This window comes from Plectropomus leopardus, chromosome 8, assembly GCF_008729295.1.
Source record: "Plectropomus leopardus isolate mb chromosome 8, YSFRI_Pleo_2.0, whole genome shotgun sequence".
Taxonomy (NCBI): Eukaryota; Metazoa; Chordata; class Actinopteri; order Perciformes; family Serranidae; genus Plectropomus; species Plectropomus leopardus.
Genome location: NC_056470.1, coordinates 27302872 through 27322534, shown reverse-complemented (window position 1 = coordinate 27322534; position 19663 = coordinate 27302872). Strand labels below are relative to the sequence as shown.

Here is a 19663-nt window from a genome sequence, read left to right as displayed (position 1 = left end):
GTTGTTTTTTTTAAACTATTTTTTTATTTGAGCACCACAAGCCAAATGCCGTCTATGATGTTTTGTGACCTTGACCTTTTAACGGACAGACGGACAAACAGAGGGACGGATGGACAGGAAACCCGAAAACATAATGCCTGCCCCCCCAGGTGTTGCTGGGGTTGTGGCATAAAATGCATTTAAGTTGTGTAATTCAGTTTCTTTCAGTACATTCAAAGTTAACCAGTGAAGCTGCTCAGATGTTTTTAAGTAAAGATGATGATCATGACAAAAACCTGTTTAAAGAGGCTTCCTCTACAACCATGATAATAAAACTTTATTAGAGCACAGTGCACATCATTATTCTCATTTGATTGACAGGGAAATCGCTACAATATAAGTCAGCACATGACAAGTACACAAAGAAGTAAACAACATTACTAATAAAAAAAAAACCAATGCTGTTAAATGATTCCGTGTTCATATGACATCCAATCCTATCTCACGAGAGAGACCTCACTCATATTATTTACATTTTTATATCAAATGTGCTCCTGCAATATCCCAGTAACCTTGCAAGACCCCGTTAGCATTCAGATCCAGTCAATCTGACGTCAGTGCTGAGAGTTGTAATGAATGTTCAGGCGGTGAAATTGAGCTTGAAGAGAACCGTCTGGGGCGTGGTGACGTCAGCCACAGCAAGTTCCTGTCCATCCGACAAGCCCAGCTCTGCATCAGACCAAAAAAAACCCCAAACATTACACATGAATATGAAAGTCAGTGGCTGCTTTACTTTGGACAGACTGGGAATTATAAAATCGATGCATCTTGTTACCTTTCAAAGTTTTGCAGAGGTTTGGCCTGGTTCGTTCCTCAATGGATTTAACAGACTGGAATCAAAATGTGGTCATCGCACTTTAGTTTATGATGAAATGCAAGTGACCAGACACCATGCAGCATTCTCAAAGACTATATTACCTGCAAATACAGCGTCTTATTCTTGCCTTCCAGAGTTGTGGTGATAGCTGGGGACTTCATTTGTCTGGAAATCATTTATATACAACTGTAAACTCATCATTGTTTTTTTTTTCTAAGGAAGCTTTAAAAATAATCTCAGATCATCTTTCTGCTAGTGAGAAAATTACTGCTACAATTTTGGAAATCTGAAAACCTACCAATGTTGGAGTATGTGGCTGATGGAATCAGCAAATGTTGTACAATTGGAGAAAATAAGTTTCACTATGTCAAACAGGGACAAACTCTTTCAGAAAATCTGGCAACCAATTATTGATCTGATCAGAAAATTGAATTGAATGGTTAATGGTCTAACAGGTTAACTGTATCAATGTATCACATGTCAATAACCTGCAATTCATGTGTATTTTTTCTTTCTCTGGTCTGTTTTTAACCACCAATGTCCTGTTTTTTTCCTGTTTGATTTGATTTTTTTATTGTGCTTGTTTATTTGCTGTTGTTTGTTTGTGCATTCACTTTCTTCTGTTGCTGTTTTTTTGTCCATTGTGTTCTTATACTGCTCTATAAAATTGATAAATAAATGTTATAAAAAGAAGCATTAAATGTTTTTTTCGGAATACTCACAGAGAGGCGTTTTCTGTTAGGTACTCTAAAACCTCCTGTAATTTGGCAGATGGAGGAAACTGGAGGTCCTGAGGTACCTGGCTGCAGGCTGAACAGTTTTCCTGCCGATAAAAGATGATGCAAAATAAAACTGGTTAGTCTCTGTACAAAGAAATGCACATTATAGTTCTGACCAGCAGCTCACTGGTGATTGTGGTTACTGACAATTAAGGTACAACAAACCTTTCGTTCAGCTTCAAACGTGTAGGTGTAGAGTCCATCCACGTCATTAAAGACCAGGTAATTATTTAAAGGAATATACGCACTGCAAAATAAAATTTCTTGTTAAGTAATGTTCGTTTGACAAATCAACCGGGATGAGAGATTAGGAATTGTTTTTGCTCCTGACCTTGTAGCAATTTTAAAAACTTCAGTGGCACAGGCAGCTACAGAGAACAAAGACAAAATTAAATCTAGTAACAAGAATTTCATATTTGTTTCAGTAGCAAACAATAAATAATAAATCCCCCCTCAAAAAAGAAATGTATTATTGAACAATAAGAGCAGTAGCAGGGTCAGCTTTTTTGTCTTTTCAAATAAAAACACAAGGGCAAAACACTAGGAAATGGATTATTCTTTATTTTTATTTTTATATTCTACATGGACGACTAACTTGTCAGGAAGTCTTGTATGATTTAATGTTTTGTCTTTCTATCAGGTATGAAGCCGTCACGTGCTAATTTAAAAAACTTTTCCATGGTTATTGCTTCTTAAAAAGTCAACCTGAAATATTAAAACCTAAACTGGAGACACAGGTTTCAACTAACTCATGGACTTAGTATTACACAGCTCGCTAGCCATAGCTGATAAAATCTGCTATTATCGTTAGCTAGATATAAGAATCCTGCTTTTGTTTACTACCGCGTCAAATTGAAGACCCACAATTTTAAAAAATTACAACAGTTTTTAATTAGTAAATCTGCTACCTTCATCACGTAAACTGGATATGTGCTGTGCAAAAACAGTTGGCTCGACAGGAGTAGCAACAAGGATCTGTTTCTTTCGCTATTTCAGCAAAGATATTCTATGAATGTTGCCAAATATTTCCTTTGTCATTATCTCTGAACTACGGAGGCCCCAAGGGGACATGAGTAAGGAAAAAAATGGGAAAAAAAGGTAAGTTTTGCGCTCCGAAGTTTGCCTTGTGCGTCGGTATCGGATGCGGAGGGGGATGATGAATCATCAGTATTTCACAACCTGGGAATACGAGTTGAATATTTCCGGGAAAATTAGAGTTTTGGGAGATATCACTAAAGTTTCTTAGGAGAACGCAAAAGTATTTCTTTTTCGTCCCCTATGTCCCCTAAGGGGCTCCATTCTCAACAGAAACAGCTACTGCGTCAAAAACTTTAGAGTGTCATACCGGCGATTACAGCATTAGTTGATGCCACAGCAGGAATGATCCTCTTCACAACTCCTGTGACACAAAAACCGTCACCAGTTTAATTCCAGCCCATTACAACAAATAACTGAGAACCTGTGAGCTGTCAGTTATGACGAGAAAGTTATCAGAAAAAAAAAAGCTTTTTCCTTTAATTCACCTTGAGTGAGTCTGTACGTTACTCCTGTGATGTTGAACTCTGCAGCTCTTTCTTGGGCTCTTTCAAACACCCACTGGATGTGTTCTGGACTGTCTCCGTCTAAGCTCATATCTAGTTGGGATAAAGACCCTTGTCGTTAGTCTTTATTGTAATAATGTACACAGGCTAAAGATTAAGTGCTATGTTGAAGGTAAAAGAAAAAGTGAATATTTTATCTTACCTCCAAATGGCTTTTCTTTGGGCCATTGTAAGATTCTGGCATATTCAATGCAGTGCTCTGGTAGCCTCGGCATTGACGCAATTGTGCACATGGGGAAATTTATCTGCGGATCGTAACATTAAGGTCAAGCATAAACACATTTAAAGGAGCACATAAGCCCTTTTTCTATTCACCTCTATTATCAAAACAATAAAATACCTGCTTGAAAGTGTTCATGAATGAGTTGAATACTTGAATTCTTTAAATTAAGTTTATTTTTAACACCTCTTTCTGGGGCCTTGAAGTAAACTGCAGTCTCTTTCCTGTTGCTCGTGCTCACACTCTGTAGGCACGAGCAAGCACCCGGGCATCAGCCAAAACAGCGATATGACATACAGGGCTGACCGACGTCATGTTGATAAAACGCTGGAAAATATATTCAAATTATTTTCAGAATAACTATCTGTAATGTTCCAATATTTTATTTGAACCGACAGATCCATGATATCCGCCGGCGCACATCCCAGCAGAAAGTGTTTGTTTGTTATAGTGTGTGCCATTGTGTGCCATTTCTGAGCTACTGTTGCACACTGTTAGCTCAGTAGCGGAGCTATTTATAAATCCATCAGCTGGGAACAGGCAAGGCACTTAGGAGCATGCCTAACGTCAAATCCTTTGGTTTTACCAGGAAAATTAGTCCCGAATCCTTGACATAGAAATCTGTCCAGTTTCCAGCATATGTTATAGAAAGTTTAGGAAAGTCTCCATTTTTAAGTTATGTTCCAATATTTTCACCTATTGGCCATGCAAAGCAATTAATACATGTAAAAAGTTACATATGCAACCTTTAATTACATTTTTATTGTTTCCTTTTTTGTGTGCGTTTTTAATGCAAAATAGTCAGTACTCTAGGGGTTAGGGTTATGATAAAATAATGATTTTCTGGTGTTCATTAATGTGCTATGTCCCTTTTAAATAAACATTAAATTGAATTAGATGTGCTCCAATCTCCCAACCAACACCAGAAATAAAAGTGTTCACAACACTGAGATATTTGGCAGCAGTGCAGCAGTGATGACTTGGATCTGTCTCAAATAATCACACTATTACGTCCCTTTCAGTCTCATATTGTGATGCAGTTTACTTCATCTCCACTGGGTGTCCACACACTGCAGGCTCACAAAAAGGACAACCAATCACATCTTTTAAATTATTGATAATACCAAGCAACGGGATCAAACACTCCTCCTAAGATAAGATAAGACAAAAGATTTTGCCCCTTTGTTGCTCAGAGTTGAGGCATTTTTTTCTGAAACTCTTAAGCTCGGACTCCTGGCTAGAAATTGAGGTCTTCTGGGAGTGTTTGTGAATACAGCCCGTGTTTTTCACTCGTCTGCCTGCATGTGTCACATTTTTCTCTAATTTTCTAGCACCATTTCTTTTTCTGTTTCGGTCTGGTAGCTATTATTGCTGATGTTTATGACCCAAATCTTTTTTCCTTTTTTTTCCCCCAAGCGAGCAGCTGTTGGTGCAGATGGAAATGTGAAACATCACCTTCTGTGCACCACAGATGATTTCTCCCACCAAAAGACAAGTTGAACAGCAAATGCAAAAGCTTTTGTAAAAAGTTGGTTAGCCATTCTGTCATATAATTCATCTACTGACAATAGAAGAACTGCTGTATATGACTCTGAAGTTAAACTACAAGAAAATAACTTTTGAAAACTGACCTGTGGAGGGTACAGCTCCAATGTGCAGTCGATGCATGCGGTCATGCCGGGCAGAATGACTCGAGCGTTTCCTTTAAAGCCCTCCGTTCCTCCATCAATGAGGGGGATGATGGAGCTGGGGTCCAGGACTCCGTCTTCATAGCTCAGGAGGGAAATCTAGGGAAGGCAAAGTCAAACATAACTCACCACAGATTGCACAAATACATTCCTAATATGAAACGGTTTATCAAGTGAACAAAAATGTCAAATCTCTCTTTCCTACCAGCATCCCGTTCATCCAGCGTCTGGCAATGATGGAGTCGAGTCCACAGACGATGATGTGGAACTCTGGAAAGAGATGATCATTTTAAACTGCTTACTCTGTAAGTTCCACCGGTGCATAAATCTTGAAAAACAAAATACTTACGTCTGTAGAAAGACTCATCAAAGTCTTGGATCTTCTTAAAGTGACTGTATGTTGTTGATAGGGAACAAAAATTGTTGTCAAGATATTTTATACAGTGTATTAACTGTAAAAAATGGTTGCTTCAAAGGATACGGGACAACTTTACATCCAGGGATGCGACTGTTGATGAAGTCTGCAGCCACTTCTGCCTTTGGTCGTCCAACATCTTTGGGTCTAAATGCATATAACAGATTCTGAATATAATCTGATTTATTACACTGATATTGTTACAGTGCTACAGTCACTTGATGGAAAATTCATGTCACTCTATTGCAGGTACACATGACATGATATCTCATGTATTTTAAAATGAGCACTATCAGATTATTACAGCTTATTATCTTGTTTCATAAGTTGTATATAAATCAATTAAATATTATATGAATGGAAATGAATATCTCCCACTTTTTGTGACAAATATACCCAAATTTAAATTAAAAAATTACATGTTTTTCACCACAAGCTGTATTTATCAAATATAAAACTTCTGTTAAAACTATAAGGAAGAAGAAGGACAAAGGTGAAACTTACCTGAAAAGAAACTGCCTGTTGAGATTGGACACATCGATCGTGTCCATGTCAACCACATGAATAAGGCGAAACCCTGACAGGGCCTACAGCACAAAAAGATTCAGTAAGAACTTATCAAATCATGCAAACGGCAAAGGTAATTTGTGTTTGTTTAGCCTACACTTAAGTAAATACATTAATTCATCATTTACTCATCGCATTAACTGGAATTCATGAAGAAAACGTTTTCTCCTGTGTCTCCACAGTGAACAAAGAATACTTAAATCTGAAATGTTACAATTTAAAACACATCAGTACAAAAAGCAATAGCTTGCCTGGGCAGACACGTGCATTTGACATCTGCTCAAAAGAGCTTATACACACGTGCATGCTCTGACATACTCAGGGTGCTTCACTCGAAAGCGACAGTGATCTATAGTGTATTGTTTTAGTGAAAATGCATGTGTTGGGAAGTACTTAGCATACGACTGGAAAAATGAGACTTGGATTATACTGCAGGATTTGATTATTTCAACTATAAGCGTTCACCATGTGAGAGAAACAATGTTTTCTTTACAAATTTAACATAACATAGAAATGGGTCAAATATTCCTTTAAAACTATTTCCTACCAGATTTTTGAGGAGTTCACATCCAAGTCCTCCTGCACCAATGACCAGAATCTTGCATGTTTCCAACAAGAACTGTAGAGACTGAGATGAAAGAAACACCGCAATAAGTAAAGAATAGAGTGTGATTTGAAAAAAATCATTACCAACGGACAGAGTTGAGCTACAAGAGTGATTTACACATGAAAAAACTGTGCTTTTGTTCAACGAAAATATTTCAAAGTCACCTCTGTGCTTGGCTCAAAGTCAGGATGGGTGAACGGGCCCGGTCTTTCCAAAAACTTCCTCACATGATTCCACCGACCATCCCAGTCGCAACCACCGTCCCTGTGTCCACCATCTACAGCCATTCTGGACACACAACGCACCGCGATACACTGAATTTGTACTACAACTCTTTTTATTTAGCTGAAAATGGTGAATTTCTGTTTTTTTTCTTAACACTGCACAAGCTGTCTTTGACTAACTGATGGGATAGTTTTTTTTCCCAAACTGAGATGGATTTGTGGGGCCAAATTAAGATTACCTTTGCGGGATTTGTTTGTTTTTTTTTAATTGGCTACACTTTTTTTTTACTTTCCTGCAATCATTCTGCAGTAAAAGAAAATCACTGTGAGGGGAACTCTTCAGTTAAAAATCAAACATCTCACAGATATTAACTTATAAGACACAGTAGAAATATTCTCTACTAAGCAGCATTCCTACATCTTTTAAAAAAATTTAAAAAAAAAGTGGGATTTAAGACTTTTCAAGACCTTTATAATGCCACTTGTAATGAAATTTAAGATCAATTTTACAATAGCCAAAATTGAAGGGGAAAAAATTATGAACTGACAATGGTTTCTTAAGATACAGGTGAACTTTGCCAAATATTTATTGTGGCATGACTTTTTGATGATGCTGATGCAAGAGGCTTTTTTTTGTCAGTTATCCATAATTTTGAGCTTTCACCATACAATATCAGAAAAACAATTCCTTATAATCATACTTCATATGTCCATTGCTAAGACTTTTGAAAGACTAATTAAAGACATTTTTATATCAATTAAGGCTATATTTTAAGATGAATGGATCCAATGCCTTTTAAGACCTTTTAGGGATCCACAGGAACCCTGCTGTGGGGTCAGAGCCAAACCAGTAAATTAAGAAATAGGACTGCAGCATGTTCATCAGAAAACCAGATTTATAACAAAGATGGCTAAAAATCCTCATAAACGTAATACTGTGTCCCAATTCATTACTACACTCCAATCCTATACAGTATGTACTATACACTAATCCTCACAGTATATTAAGAAACCGAGAGTCCCCAAACCAATATACTTCACTGTTTTATACAACACACGCTCCGTCACAGTGCAGTGCATTGTTCACATTCATGATTCAAGTGTTTTTAAGAATGTATTCTGCCTTGTTTGAGTTTATACACACAAAATTACATACTCAAATCCTTCTTAGGGTGAGTATTTAGTATGGAATTGGTTCTCAGCTTTAACGTTGTGGACATTCAGGGATATGTTTTGCAGACAGGTTGCGTGATTTGGTGCAGTGCAGGGTTTCTGCATTATGTGTGACACTGTGAATGGATACACTGCGTAAGTGCATGTATTTTATAAAAAGCTAACTTGGTTATTAAGGCTGTCCCTTGCTAAAATGTGTATTTTCATGTCTCCTGGCCCAGCAGTCGCTGCTCACAGTGCAACGCAAACCTGCTGCCAGTCAGAGACCTTTATTTAGCATTCGTCACTAACTTCTCAGTAAGGTCCTCTATTCGCCTTCTTTTCTTCTCCCTGGAAGAGGAAAGTAAAACAGGGTTCAAGCATGTCGGTTAACGGCGAAAGACGCGAGTTTAACTGCGATAAAATCATATTATTCGTCCATTGAGACTTACGGCTCCTCGGCATCCGCCATACTTTCACGGTCCCATGTCCCCGATTGTTCCTGCTGTGTTTCTGAGAGTCAAAACTGCACCCTGCACGCAGCAGCTCCAAATGCCCATGGAAATATACTAATATCCTGCTTCTTCTCTTCAGTCCGAACTCTATAATGACCATAAAAATTGGCTATCAATGAGGTTTAAGTGTAGCATCAGATTACAAATAAATGTGATCTAGAAAACATTATGACAGAACTTTAAATCAGACATTAGAAGGCACACTCTGAACACTGCTACAGTCTGTTTGTTTATGTATTTATTTACTTTTTTATTCACAATTTCCTTTCACAACATGTGCGCTAAATATTGCTGCATTTATTTTGAAAAATATTTGTAGTGATTTGAATATCTTAGCTTTGTTTATAGAGCTATACCATAGACTGATATATGTCTATCAGCTATATAAATAAAGGTTGGTTTTTTTTTTTATATCGCAAAACATAATTTTAATTAACATAATTTGCCGTTTTGAATTTCAGAATTTACACAAATTTAAAGATAAACCATTTTCCTGAATCGAATTTAAATTACTGGATTCTATAGAAATATAGATATAAAATAAAAAAATATAAATGAAATATTAATATGAATATAAAATAAATATAGTAGTAATAATAATTATTGTTGTTGTTGTTGTTATTAAAAATTAAATGAAATTCATTTGTTTCTTTTTTGGATGTTAAACAAAACATTCTAGACGTCTATCGGTGCTGCTGCGCATTCTAGAACGCAAGTCCAACATTCCAAACATCTCCTCGAGAACCCAAACTCTCGCGAGATCTTGAACGGGAGTACGGCTTGTTGACTCCCCCTCCTTCCACGTACAGACGGCGATCAGCTGGCCTGTCAAAATATTACGCAGCGCGTGCGGGTATGTTTGTGTTCGTGTGTCTCTGCTGCGCTTGAAGACATGGCAACCAAAATGGAGCTCGCACCCCTCAGACCGTGGGATGACTTCTTCCCCGGGACGGACCGGTTCGCCAAACCCGAGTTCGGAGATTTAACAAAGTGGAACAACAGAGTGATCAGTAATTTACTGTACTACCAGACCAATTATTTCGCCGTGGCTGTGGTGGTTTTCCTCATTGTAGGGTGAGTTCTGACAGCATGCTAACAGGACAGCTAGCATCTCTGGTTCTGTGCTTAATTAGCCTGCATACCTTCTGTCCACACCCATCATGACCACACAGGCTATTTCTGTCACCTTTCCTTTTGTTGTGCCAACATTTAAAGCTCTCAGACTCTCTTGGCAGCCTTTGACTTTTAGACATTTAGCTCTCTTGGCCTTTAGCAGTTACATATTTTCCTTTAAACTATCTTCAGTAACGCTAGCAGTCATTATAAGTTAACACTGCAGCTAGCTTAAAATGTGCTTACTGTAATGTCAACATTTTTTTTTTTTTAGTAAACGTTACTTACCGGATGTTGAGTGTTAATGAGAATCAGTGATGTTACATTTAATCTGAAGCTCCCACATTCACATGTTATTGCTTCTAGTTTTGCAAACATCAAGCTGGTTTGATAGTTTTCTGTGAATCGAGCATGATGTAGTGATGAGTATATAGGCCTGACTGCAGGCATCTGCCCTCCGGACAGAGTGTCAGCTGTTGTTTTACCACCAGGTTGTGCTATTTAAAAACAATGCCTTCACTCAAAGGAGCACATAATGTACAATATCTCACTTTCATATTTCCAGGTTCCTGAACCCATTTGGCATGTTTCTGGGAGGAGCTGTGGTGACACTGGTCTTCATGGGTTCAGTGTGGGCAGGAGAGAACAAGGCCATGGTCAAGAATTTCAAAAAGAAGAACCCCACGCTGTTTGTCATCGGGGTCATGGTCACTAGTTACTTTCTGCTGTCGCTGTGTGGCGGCGTCATGGTCTTCATCTTTGGCATCACTTTCCCTTTGCTGTGTAAGTCACAGTGTTTACCGTTTACTTTCAAAGACGTCATACAGTTGTATTCAGGCTGTGGCAAAGCACTATATCTACTGTTCCCCTATTTTATTTGGGTGTTATGAACCACAGAGTGCCCTAAAAATCTTCTAGTGGAATGAAAAAATTTGTCCATGGCAAGTGCAGACTGGAGTTTGCTTAGTGCTCATGGAGATGTTTTTTTTATTGTTACCACATGCATATGGAATTTTGGTCACGTGAAAACGCCAAACTGCTGTTTCCAAGATCTTATCAAGTTTGACTTTGTTCTGTTTAAAATAATTAAAAAGCCAATGTTGCCATGAGCTTACCTGTAGCTACTTGACATGGTAAATTAAAAACATCACTTGCATCATAATACAGGGTGCCGGGTAGCCAGTTGACCATTTTCGAATTCACAATAAAAAATAAAATGATTTACACCGCGACATTTTTTGTATTTTGAACGCAGTTAAGGTGCCAGAATGTATTACAAAAAGCATCATCAGCTTGTTTATCAAAGAAAGTGCCTGGGAACCCCTGACAAAGGTCTGGGCTAATTATTTATGTATTATCATTAATAGTTGTTTTTGAATTGGCCCCTGGCCTCCTGTCATTTTGCAGGAGTGGCCCCCGGGCAAAGTAAGTTGAGTGTCCCTGTCATAGGTCCTTCAAAAGTCTCAGAGGGCATTTAATTCATTAATCTAAAAATAAGCATTAATTAGTATTTACATTTCTAAAATCAATTTTTAAAAGTCTTAAAATGATGAAACATGGGGTGTTGGATTTTATGAATATTTTTTTTTTACTTTGCGTTGTAAAATTAAAAATGCCTCTCACATTAACGTCATGCAGATCAGGATAGCGGAACCAACAACACATATTTTGTTTCCAGCCAGGATGCTCCGAGCAAAGGATCCATTGTCTGCTGAACTATGGATGACATGAGGATCAATAAATTGAAAAAAAAAAATTAACAATTTGAGAAAGATTTTGGCAGTATGGCTGAGACCAGTACAAGGCTCTGTGTACTTAATGGCAAAAAGTTTTTCAAACTCAGCACAATGGGAGTCAAGGCAAACACAAAATAGCCCCAAAACCCACCAACAAATGCCAGGTATTTCCCCCCAAAAGTCATGTTTTAATTTGATATAAACATTGGGTTAAAATTGTCCCTAACCTTAAGTAATTGATTTTATTTTGGTTTTTATTCCTTCAGTTTTATTTATTGTAGAATTGACCTTATTGACTCTTAATGTCATTCAGTGTCTTAAAACAAATTTGCCTTAAGCAGTAAGAAACCTGTACTAATAGATCATGGAAAATTGAGCTGTCAGTCATTTTTAATTGTGTCCTTTCAGTTCCCACACACTCCCATTTGTAATTTAAGGGCATGGCCCTGGTGAAGTTAGATTTAGTATTGAGGAATCACACAAACACTCCTTTCTCTGTCTGTTTCTTCTGCTATGCTGTGATTTTGACACAAAAATGCAAAACATTTGAGGCATCAAATAAGTTTTTGGGGTAAAACAGGTTATTTTTACTTGTATCCAGTTTCACAACACTTTAGTTTAATAGATGTGACCAAAATGTTCTCTCTAGAACTGCTTAAACTTAAAGTATCTTTATAGATGTAGTGCTCAGCTTAGTGTAATCAGAACTGTAACTTGCGTTCTTTACAGTATATTGCAAACACTTGTTGGCTAATGTTCCACGTAAACAGTAAAGGGGGATGTGAGTCACACAGGGACGCATAACTGAGGTTTTTCTGCGGGTGAACAAGTTTTTCCAAGCGCTCTCTCATACTGACTCACTGTAGGGCTTGAACTGCGTGTTCAGTGTCACCGACATGGATTCACTCATGACACAGATTGCAAAATAAAGTCGTTATTACAGAGCGAGTAAACTGTAGCTCAGATGTATAGTTTTGGGTTTGCTACAGTTCTCTAAATAAATTCTGAGTCAGGCAGTTGGCAGAGTGCTTTGGATAATTGATGGGTTGGATCGTTAGAGCAAATGTAGCAGCTCTCACATGGTGGCGGATAGATGAGGCAGTTTGATCGCTTCCCAGGAGGCCTGCCCACTGCTGCCTGTGTTGACGGGTTGCTATGGGTTGTTGATTTGGACAGAACTGCATTTACGGGCTGATGTCATGCATTCAGTATCTGTCTACCACGGGCATAAAACACACGCCGGTCCTTACACCTGCTTTAATTTCTGAGTTTCAACAGTATCACATTTAATTTTCTCAGGATGTGTTCCAGGCAAAATCATTTTTTAAAAACAACTCGAGGCCTACCTTTTTAGTTTGGCTTTTTGTTTGAACTAAAAAGGTATTATTATGTGTGCTGTTATCCTTTTATTTTCTTTTTATCTACAACTGAGAGTATTTTATTTATTTATTTTACTTATTATTGTTATATATGTGTGTTTTTTAAAGTCTGATTGACTGAAGTTTGAGACTTAAATTCATGCTCTTGTGTCCACATAATATAAATATCTTGTTTCTCCTGTAGTAATTCTGATCCACGCCTCTCTGAGACTGCGCAACATGAAGAACAGACTGGAGAACAAGATTGAGGGTGTCGGGCTGAAGAAGACCCCCATGGGCGTCATCATGGACCTGCTGGATCAGCAGGAGGAGAAAATGAACAAGATTCAGGATTTCATTGAGAGCAAACTGAAGGAATAAGAAGCTAGCCAAACGTGTGCCAAGGGGAGTTCAGTGTCATATAGTATGGATTAAAATTTCCATAGCATAGTCCCATGTGTTGAGTTTTTATCCCCTCTGTACATGTAAAGTTACTGACGTTTGCATTCCCATACTTTTTCATCCATCATTCTATTTTGTGTGACTCACAGATGGATAGTAACATTATTACAAGATTTGCACAATCACAGCGTAGATTGGATGTTGAAAGGCAATGGGCACCAAAGGTTACCAAAGGTCATTCCTGTGTCAAAAAATGTTCTAAATACAAATCATTTGTCGACTTTGTTCCCCATGACGACTGAGTATTTATTTTTTAGCAAAATGAAGCAGAATGTCTTAACACAATATCTGTTGTGTTTGTTCTAAAATCAGATCCTTTCAGTTTGCTACCTCAACACAAGCATGTTTAATTTACCCAAAACCCAGTGAACTGTTAACTGCTTATTGAATAGCAATAACTCCCGTCTTGGACCTGTATGAATACTGGTTTGAGACCAGTTTGCTTCTCGTGTAGACATGGTTATATGGCCTGATTAATAATCTTGGAGTTTAAATATTCCTATTCTTATTAAGATGCGTGCACACAGTTCCTGACCGTGCAGGCTGGCCTGAGTGTATCCCTTCTGATCACAGCTATGCAATATTGAAAAATGAATGGCAAGTGCAGCTTTATTGTTTGAATATTATGTCATGATGTGTAAAGTTTGTTGTTATTTCTGATGTGTCTTTATTTTCTTAATATAGCATGCAGAAATGTATTAAATGGCTATAGGATACAAAGGACATAATTTTGGCAGTGAGACAAATTATTTATTAAATTAATTAACTTCCCAGGTTGTTTTCCCCATGCTGTGTTGGGAGTCCCTAAAGTACTGAAAAATCATATTTTATTATTAATTTTCTTGTGGCAAGTCATGAAAAACCTGGAAAAGTCATGGAATTCCAAAATTTGTTTTTTTCAGGCCTGAGAAAATCATGGAATTAGTAAAATCCTTTAAAGTTATGGAAAAGTCATGGAATTTTGTTACAGTAATTCTCTGTGGTTAACTGAATTTCACATAAATGTAGAATGTAATGTATGTAGCTGTTGACATAACGCAGCTCTAATATGCATTGATTGGCCAGCATAGTTTTTTGTTTTTTTTTTACTGAGGGTACCGATGCGTACTGCTGTTCGTGTTATTTGTTGCTATTGTAATGGAAATTTAATTATGAGTCCTTTAAAAGTCATGGAAAGGTTTTGAAACTTTGTCTATGAAAATGTGCAGGAACCATGTTATCAGCATAATCTTTCCACAAGATAATGAACTTGTGCGTACAAGATTTTAAAAAAATAATAAAAAATCACCTTTCGGGACTTAAGGGGCTCCATAGAAGTCAAATCCTCTTTTCCTTGTGAAAAAAATATACATATATGAATTAATCTGTCATCTATAATGTCAGTTGTTCATTTTCTACTGTTACTCCTGATAGTAAGAGCAGCTGTTTTCCTGTTACGTTTCCACACGTGCACACTAACTGCAGTTTGTGCATGCTACCTTCACAAATGGCGGGTTACAAAGATTGTTTATGTTATATTATTATATATTCTCGATGTTTTTATGTGACTTTTTTTCATTCTTGAAAAGTGATAATGAAGTCACAGAACTGGAAGTGAAACATGGCTGTCCTCTATAAAAATAAAGATAACCTGATTCATGTTGCCATCTTTTCCCAACTGAGACTCAGTGTGAATATATAGATCCTACTAATTTATCGCAAAATCAGGTTTTTGTCTTTTTTAAGTTTAATATTTCTGTGAAACAAATTGCAGGCTATTCCTGAAACAAATGAAATGCTTATTTAAACTACTGAATAGCGAACTAATTAACATCCCCTCCAGGATTGTACATACTGTCATTGGTTCAGACTAATTATCTGCATCACAACAGTTTCTCAGGACTCTGACTCATCTCCATTTATGTAATTTGTCTTTTTTGTGCACCTTGAAGAACTGGGAGTAACTGCAATGATTCACTGGGGATCCTATTTGTTTAACACTGAGAGCTATTCCATTTTAATAACAGCAGAAGAAAGAAAAAACATTCCCCGGGTAAAGTGTGAAAGATTTTTTTATAGCAAAATGCAAATATATGGAACAAGTTTTCTCTAAAATAAAATCAGCTAACTTTTAATCAAACAAACGTACTTTAAAAGATCTGGTTTCTAGCACAAAATGATTAGAAATATATGAGCGATGGCAATAGCAAATGATGAAAATATCGTAACGAATATCTAAAGAGTGTATTAACACAAGAGAGCAACACCAAACACCCGATATCTCTTATGTGTGAAAGTCTGCTTCACTCTTGCTTTGCACAGTTCATTTGAGAATATGTGTAAAATAAACATACAGTCTGGTGAGGAGAACAAACAGCTCAAGTTGGCACCTCAGAGGAGACTCGTTTCACTTGATTCCAGGACTTTAGGGAGCGGCACCTGCAAGCAGCAACAAATGAAAGAATAAAAGATGACTTCTGGGACAGTGGTGTCACATAATCATGGATAACGAATACAAAACTGTAAAACAAGTTCAGATAATTTAACACTTTCACATGCTATAAATGCTCTGTTTTCTCTGTTTTAAGGCCTTTACTACCATTAACAGTAACCCTTTATATCAATTAAAAGTCCAGTGTGTAGGCTTTAGGGGGATATATTAACATAAATGGAATATAATATAATAAGTATGCTTTCTTTAGTGTATAATCACCTGAAAATAAGAGTTGTTGTGTTTTTATTACCTTAGAATGATCTATTTATATCTACATATCAACAAAGATCACCATGTTGCACTGTCATGCTTCTACAGTATCCAAGAAAGGACAAGCCAAGCACTGGCTCTAGACAGGGCCATTCGTGGCAAACAAGCCCCCAAAAAACGCTGAGTCTTGTTTTGGAAAGAGATCTCTGTGGATGATTTAGCAGATTTTATGTTATCCCAGAAAAAAGGTGAGCAATAGACATTAGCCTTGCAGCTGCTAGGCACTGACAGCAACAACCACATTTTTAGAAAACTTTTTATTGCATTTTTACTGAGTTGTTTTTTTTTTTTTATGTGTAGCTGCAACAGAGACTAATTTTAGCGGTGACATCATAGTGTCACAGTGCTCGATGCACACAGGTTACATTGATTTTTTTGGGGTTTTTTTAAGAAAAGCTAGGCTAGTGGCCCATTTTTGACATGCTACACAACTTTGGAGAAACACTGATTTTTAACATGACACTGCTTTATTCAGTGATTTTATCAGTTCTAATCACCTAGTCTGTTTGATATCGAGAGGAGGAGACCTCTGCAGATAATTCAGCTCCCACTAAAAACCTCCTGAAAATTTCAGCCGGCGCAATCTTCAGTCTTCACCACCAGATGCCACTAAATCATAAACACTGGACCTTTAAAAAATGACTTGTTAAATGTTGGAACTACCCCTAAATCCATGATCTCGACTTGATTCTCGGATACTCACAGATTTGAGATAGGCCACGTTACTCTTTTTGATGTCACTCAGGAGCTGATCACGGGGTGTAAGATCAACTTTAGGTGGCTGTCGTCTGCGAGGGATGGGCTTCAAAGTCTTAATGACGTCACTCAGGTTTGCTCTTTCATCCGCCACCTCCCCACTGCTGACATTCTTTGCTTTGGGAGTCTTCCTCAGTTGGAAACTTGCCCTTTCTGGTCCCTTATTATCCCTCGGGTCCAGGTCCAGAAAAGGATCGCGTTTCTTGGGTGTCCTCTTCAGCTGGACGTCCTTCAGTGCGTTTGCCGGTTCGGCGGCGCTGGGTTGTTTGGGCACGCTCTTGTGTTTAAGCTTCCTCTGAGGCTCTGGTTTTTCTTTCTGTTGATGTGTTTGAGGTGCAGTGCTCACATCTGAGGAGGGGGGGACGAGCCCATGCTCCTGGAGGAGTTCTAGAGGCGGTACGTACCCGAGCATCTCCAGTAAACCAGGAGGCAGGTTTAGACTGTTCTCATACATCTGCATCAGCTCCCTCTGCTCCTTCGCTTGCTGCTGCCTCTGCTCCTCCTTCCTCAGCTGCCTCTGGCGGTCCAGATTCCTGGTTAAAAGGTTGGTCACCACCATCCTCGGCCCCGGCTGCTCAAAGTGGTAGCCCATCTTCAAGAGGGTGTTGTTGGCTTTGAGCAGGCGTGAGATCTCCATCTCGGCGTGGTGACCCAGCATGTGCCTCTGGTTGTGAAAACGCAGCTCTGTGAGAGTCTCGTTGAACTGGAGGCAGCGGATGATGGCGACGATGCCCTTTCCGGTTATGAAGTTGGACTCGATATTCAAAGTCGTGATGCTGCGATTCTCTCGTAACATGTTGGCCAGGTTGAACGCTATGTTTTCATCAACTCCGGTGTTGGCTATGCTGAAGGTTTTTACGTGTTTGTTCTTCTTCAAGGTGTTGACGTAGTCCAGGAGCATCTCTTTGGGAATGTTTTCAATGTTGTTGAGGTTTATCTCAGTAACAGAGGGGTTGTTGTTGCGGATTTTGTCGAGTGTCGACTCCAAGTTTGTCTCATTTCCTGAAGGTCTTGATGTCATTTTTATGTTATTGAGTGACAGCTTAGGAATATTCAATTTGTTAATTTTTCTCTCTTCTTTTGGAGGGGGCTTATCATCGGTGTCATTTATCTTTGGCTCCTCTGGAGCTTCTTTGGGAAGCGAAGATTCTGTGGTTTTAATTTCCTCTTTCTCTTCAACTTGTGATGTGCTGTGTTTTGGGTCTGAATTCTCATTCTTCTTTGTATCTGAAACGGGCTGTTTGTCATCTGTATTGTTTTCTGGTATTTTTTCAGTGCTTGCATCTGAAACATCCACATGTTTGTGCGTGGTCACAGGTGACTTCACTTCTTGTTCATCTTTCACATCCACCCCTTCGTCCTTTTCGTCAATCTCTTCAACAATTTCCTCAATGATCTCCTCTATAATTTCCTCTCCGTCTACACCATCTAAGGCTTCTTCCTCAATGACTTCCTCTATAACTTCATATTCAACATCTTCTTCTTCGTCTTTCTTTTCAGTTTCCTCCCTCAAAGTTTTCTGATGAAAACAACACATCAGACCAAGGTTAGAATTGTAGTCCAAACACTTCTGTAAAAGAAATTCTGCCTGTAGTTCATTGTTTCTGAATAAATATCAATATTCTAAATTGATCTCTTACCTCACTGGGAAGCAGGGTAGCAGGCACTCTTTCTTCCTCAAGCATACGTTTGGACTCTTTCTCCCAGTAGAGGTAATCAACTAAGGATCTGTGGTCGAACGTCCCCGTCGGAGGCTTCTCCGTCTGGTCCTTCTGTCTCTGTCCCACCGGTACCCTCTCATCAGGGGCAATAATAACATCCATCTCACTCTGGAGCTCCCTAAGCTCGTCAGGTGAAAGCATAGCGAGGAGTTCATCCTCATCAATATCCTCGTCACTTGGATTCTCCATGTCTTTATCGTCCGACATATTTGCTTCTTTCTCCTGTCCAATCTATGACAGAGCAAACTGAGTAGCTTCTGACTTCAGCAAGGAACTGACTGCTTGTGCCGCATGTGGAGGCTAAAATTAAACCCTGTGAACTGCATGGAAGATATTTAAGGTACAAGCAAAAGAGACATGCGAACATTCTTCTTTCAGCCCCTGCTCAGCTGGCCCGGCCATCAGGATCTTTTGGGATGACAGTTGCTTCAGGCAAAGGAAAGTGTTGGACAGACAGCAGCAGGTGGACCATTTTGACTGGGCTGCTTGTGGTGGGGGCGTAGAAAGTCTCGCCTGAACGCAGAGCTCCTCCCAGTCTCCCAGAGCTCTGAAGTGCTGCACAACAAACACGAGAACAAGCTAGAAGTGATAATTGAAATGCAATTTGTCATCAGATTAATGGATACCAAGAGTTGTAGAGAAGACATTTTTTAGGATCATTATTCAAATCAGTTTGAAACATATCTAGTGTGAATTCAGGTTTTATTTATAGAAGAAATCGACAACTGTACAGGAATAGTCTGACATTTTCGAAAATATGCTTACCTCTGGACAAAGCCAAGTTAGATGCTGCTCTTTTTTTACAGTTTTTATGGTTAGTTAATCAACTTCAAGTTTAACCCTTTATAACCTGGACAAATTGGTTTGACTTCTTTCAAAAATACGGGGAGAGACAATGAGAAACTTAACAAAACATGGCCCAAAAAAAATAGCAAAATAGAATAGCAGAAAAAAAAATACAAGAAAATCACATGAAAATAAGCAAAACAGTGAGAAACAAAAACAAACATGAAAATACAAAACTGCTGATAAAATATATTTATTTGATTTTTTTTTCTGTAACAATATGAATCAGTCTTTTTAGGTAATTTTCTTGTCACCCTTTACTAATTTCTTACAGTTTGTGGTGCATTTCTTGCCCAGTTGGTCA

General features: G+C 38.3%; 3 protein-coding genes across 3 annotated transcripts; 1 reads left to right on the top strand and 2 right to left on the bottom strand.

Annotated features, from left to right (window-relative positions):
* Nucleotides 1-546: 546 nt before the first annotated feature.
* LOC121946477 (NEDD8-activating enzyme E1 catalytic subunit-like) lies at nt 547-8620 on the bottom strand. The gene is made up of 18 exons (XM_042491046.1): nt 8562-8620; nt 8422-8460; nt 6898-7021; nt 6674-6754; nt 6064-6146; nt 5626-5706; nt 5494-5537; nt 5350-5414; nt 5088-5243; nt 3379-3481; nt 3159-3269; nt 2981-3034; nt 1967-2003; nt 1801-1882; nt 1579-1679; nt 958-1021; nt 815-869; nt 547-708 (listed from the first exon to the last, which is right to left on the bottom strand). Exons 1-18 carry the CDS (start codon nt 8579-8581, stop codon nt 620-622), a joined length of 1389 nt encoding a protein of 462 aa, XP_042346980.1. The 5' UTR covers nt 8582-8620; the 3' UTR covers nt 547-619.
* An 839-nt stretch (nt 8621-9459) lies between these two features.
* Nucleotides 9460-14066, top strand: LOC121946478 (PRA1 family protein 3-like). The gene is made up of 3 exons (XM_042491048.1): nt 9460-9698; nt 10303-10520; nt 13037-14066. The coding sequence occupies exons 1-3, from the start codon at nt 9517-9519 to the stop codon at nt 13210-13212; spliced, it is 576 nt and encodes a 191-aa protein (XP_042346982.1). The 5' UTR covers nt 9460-9516; the 3' UTR covers nt 13213-14066.
* A 582-nt stretch (nt 14067-14648) lies between these two features.
* Nucleotides 14649-18733, bottom strand: lmod3 (leiomodin 3 (fetal)). The gene is made up of 3 exons (XM_042491045.1): nt 18433-18733; nt 16740-18311; nt 14649-15711 (listed from the first exon to the last, which is right to left on the bottom strand). The coding sequence occupies exons 1-3, from the start codon at nt 18718-18720 to the stop codon at nt 15664-15666; spliced, it is 1908 nt and encodes a 635-aa protein (XP_042346979.1). The 5' UTR covers nt 18721-18733; the 3' UTR covers nt 14649-15663.
* Between the last annotated feature and the right edge of the window lie 930 nt (nt 18734-19663).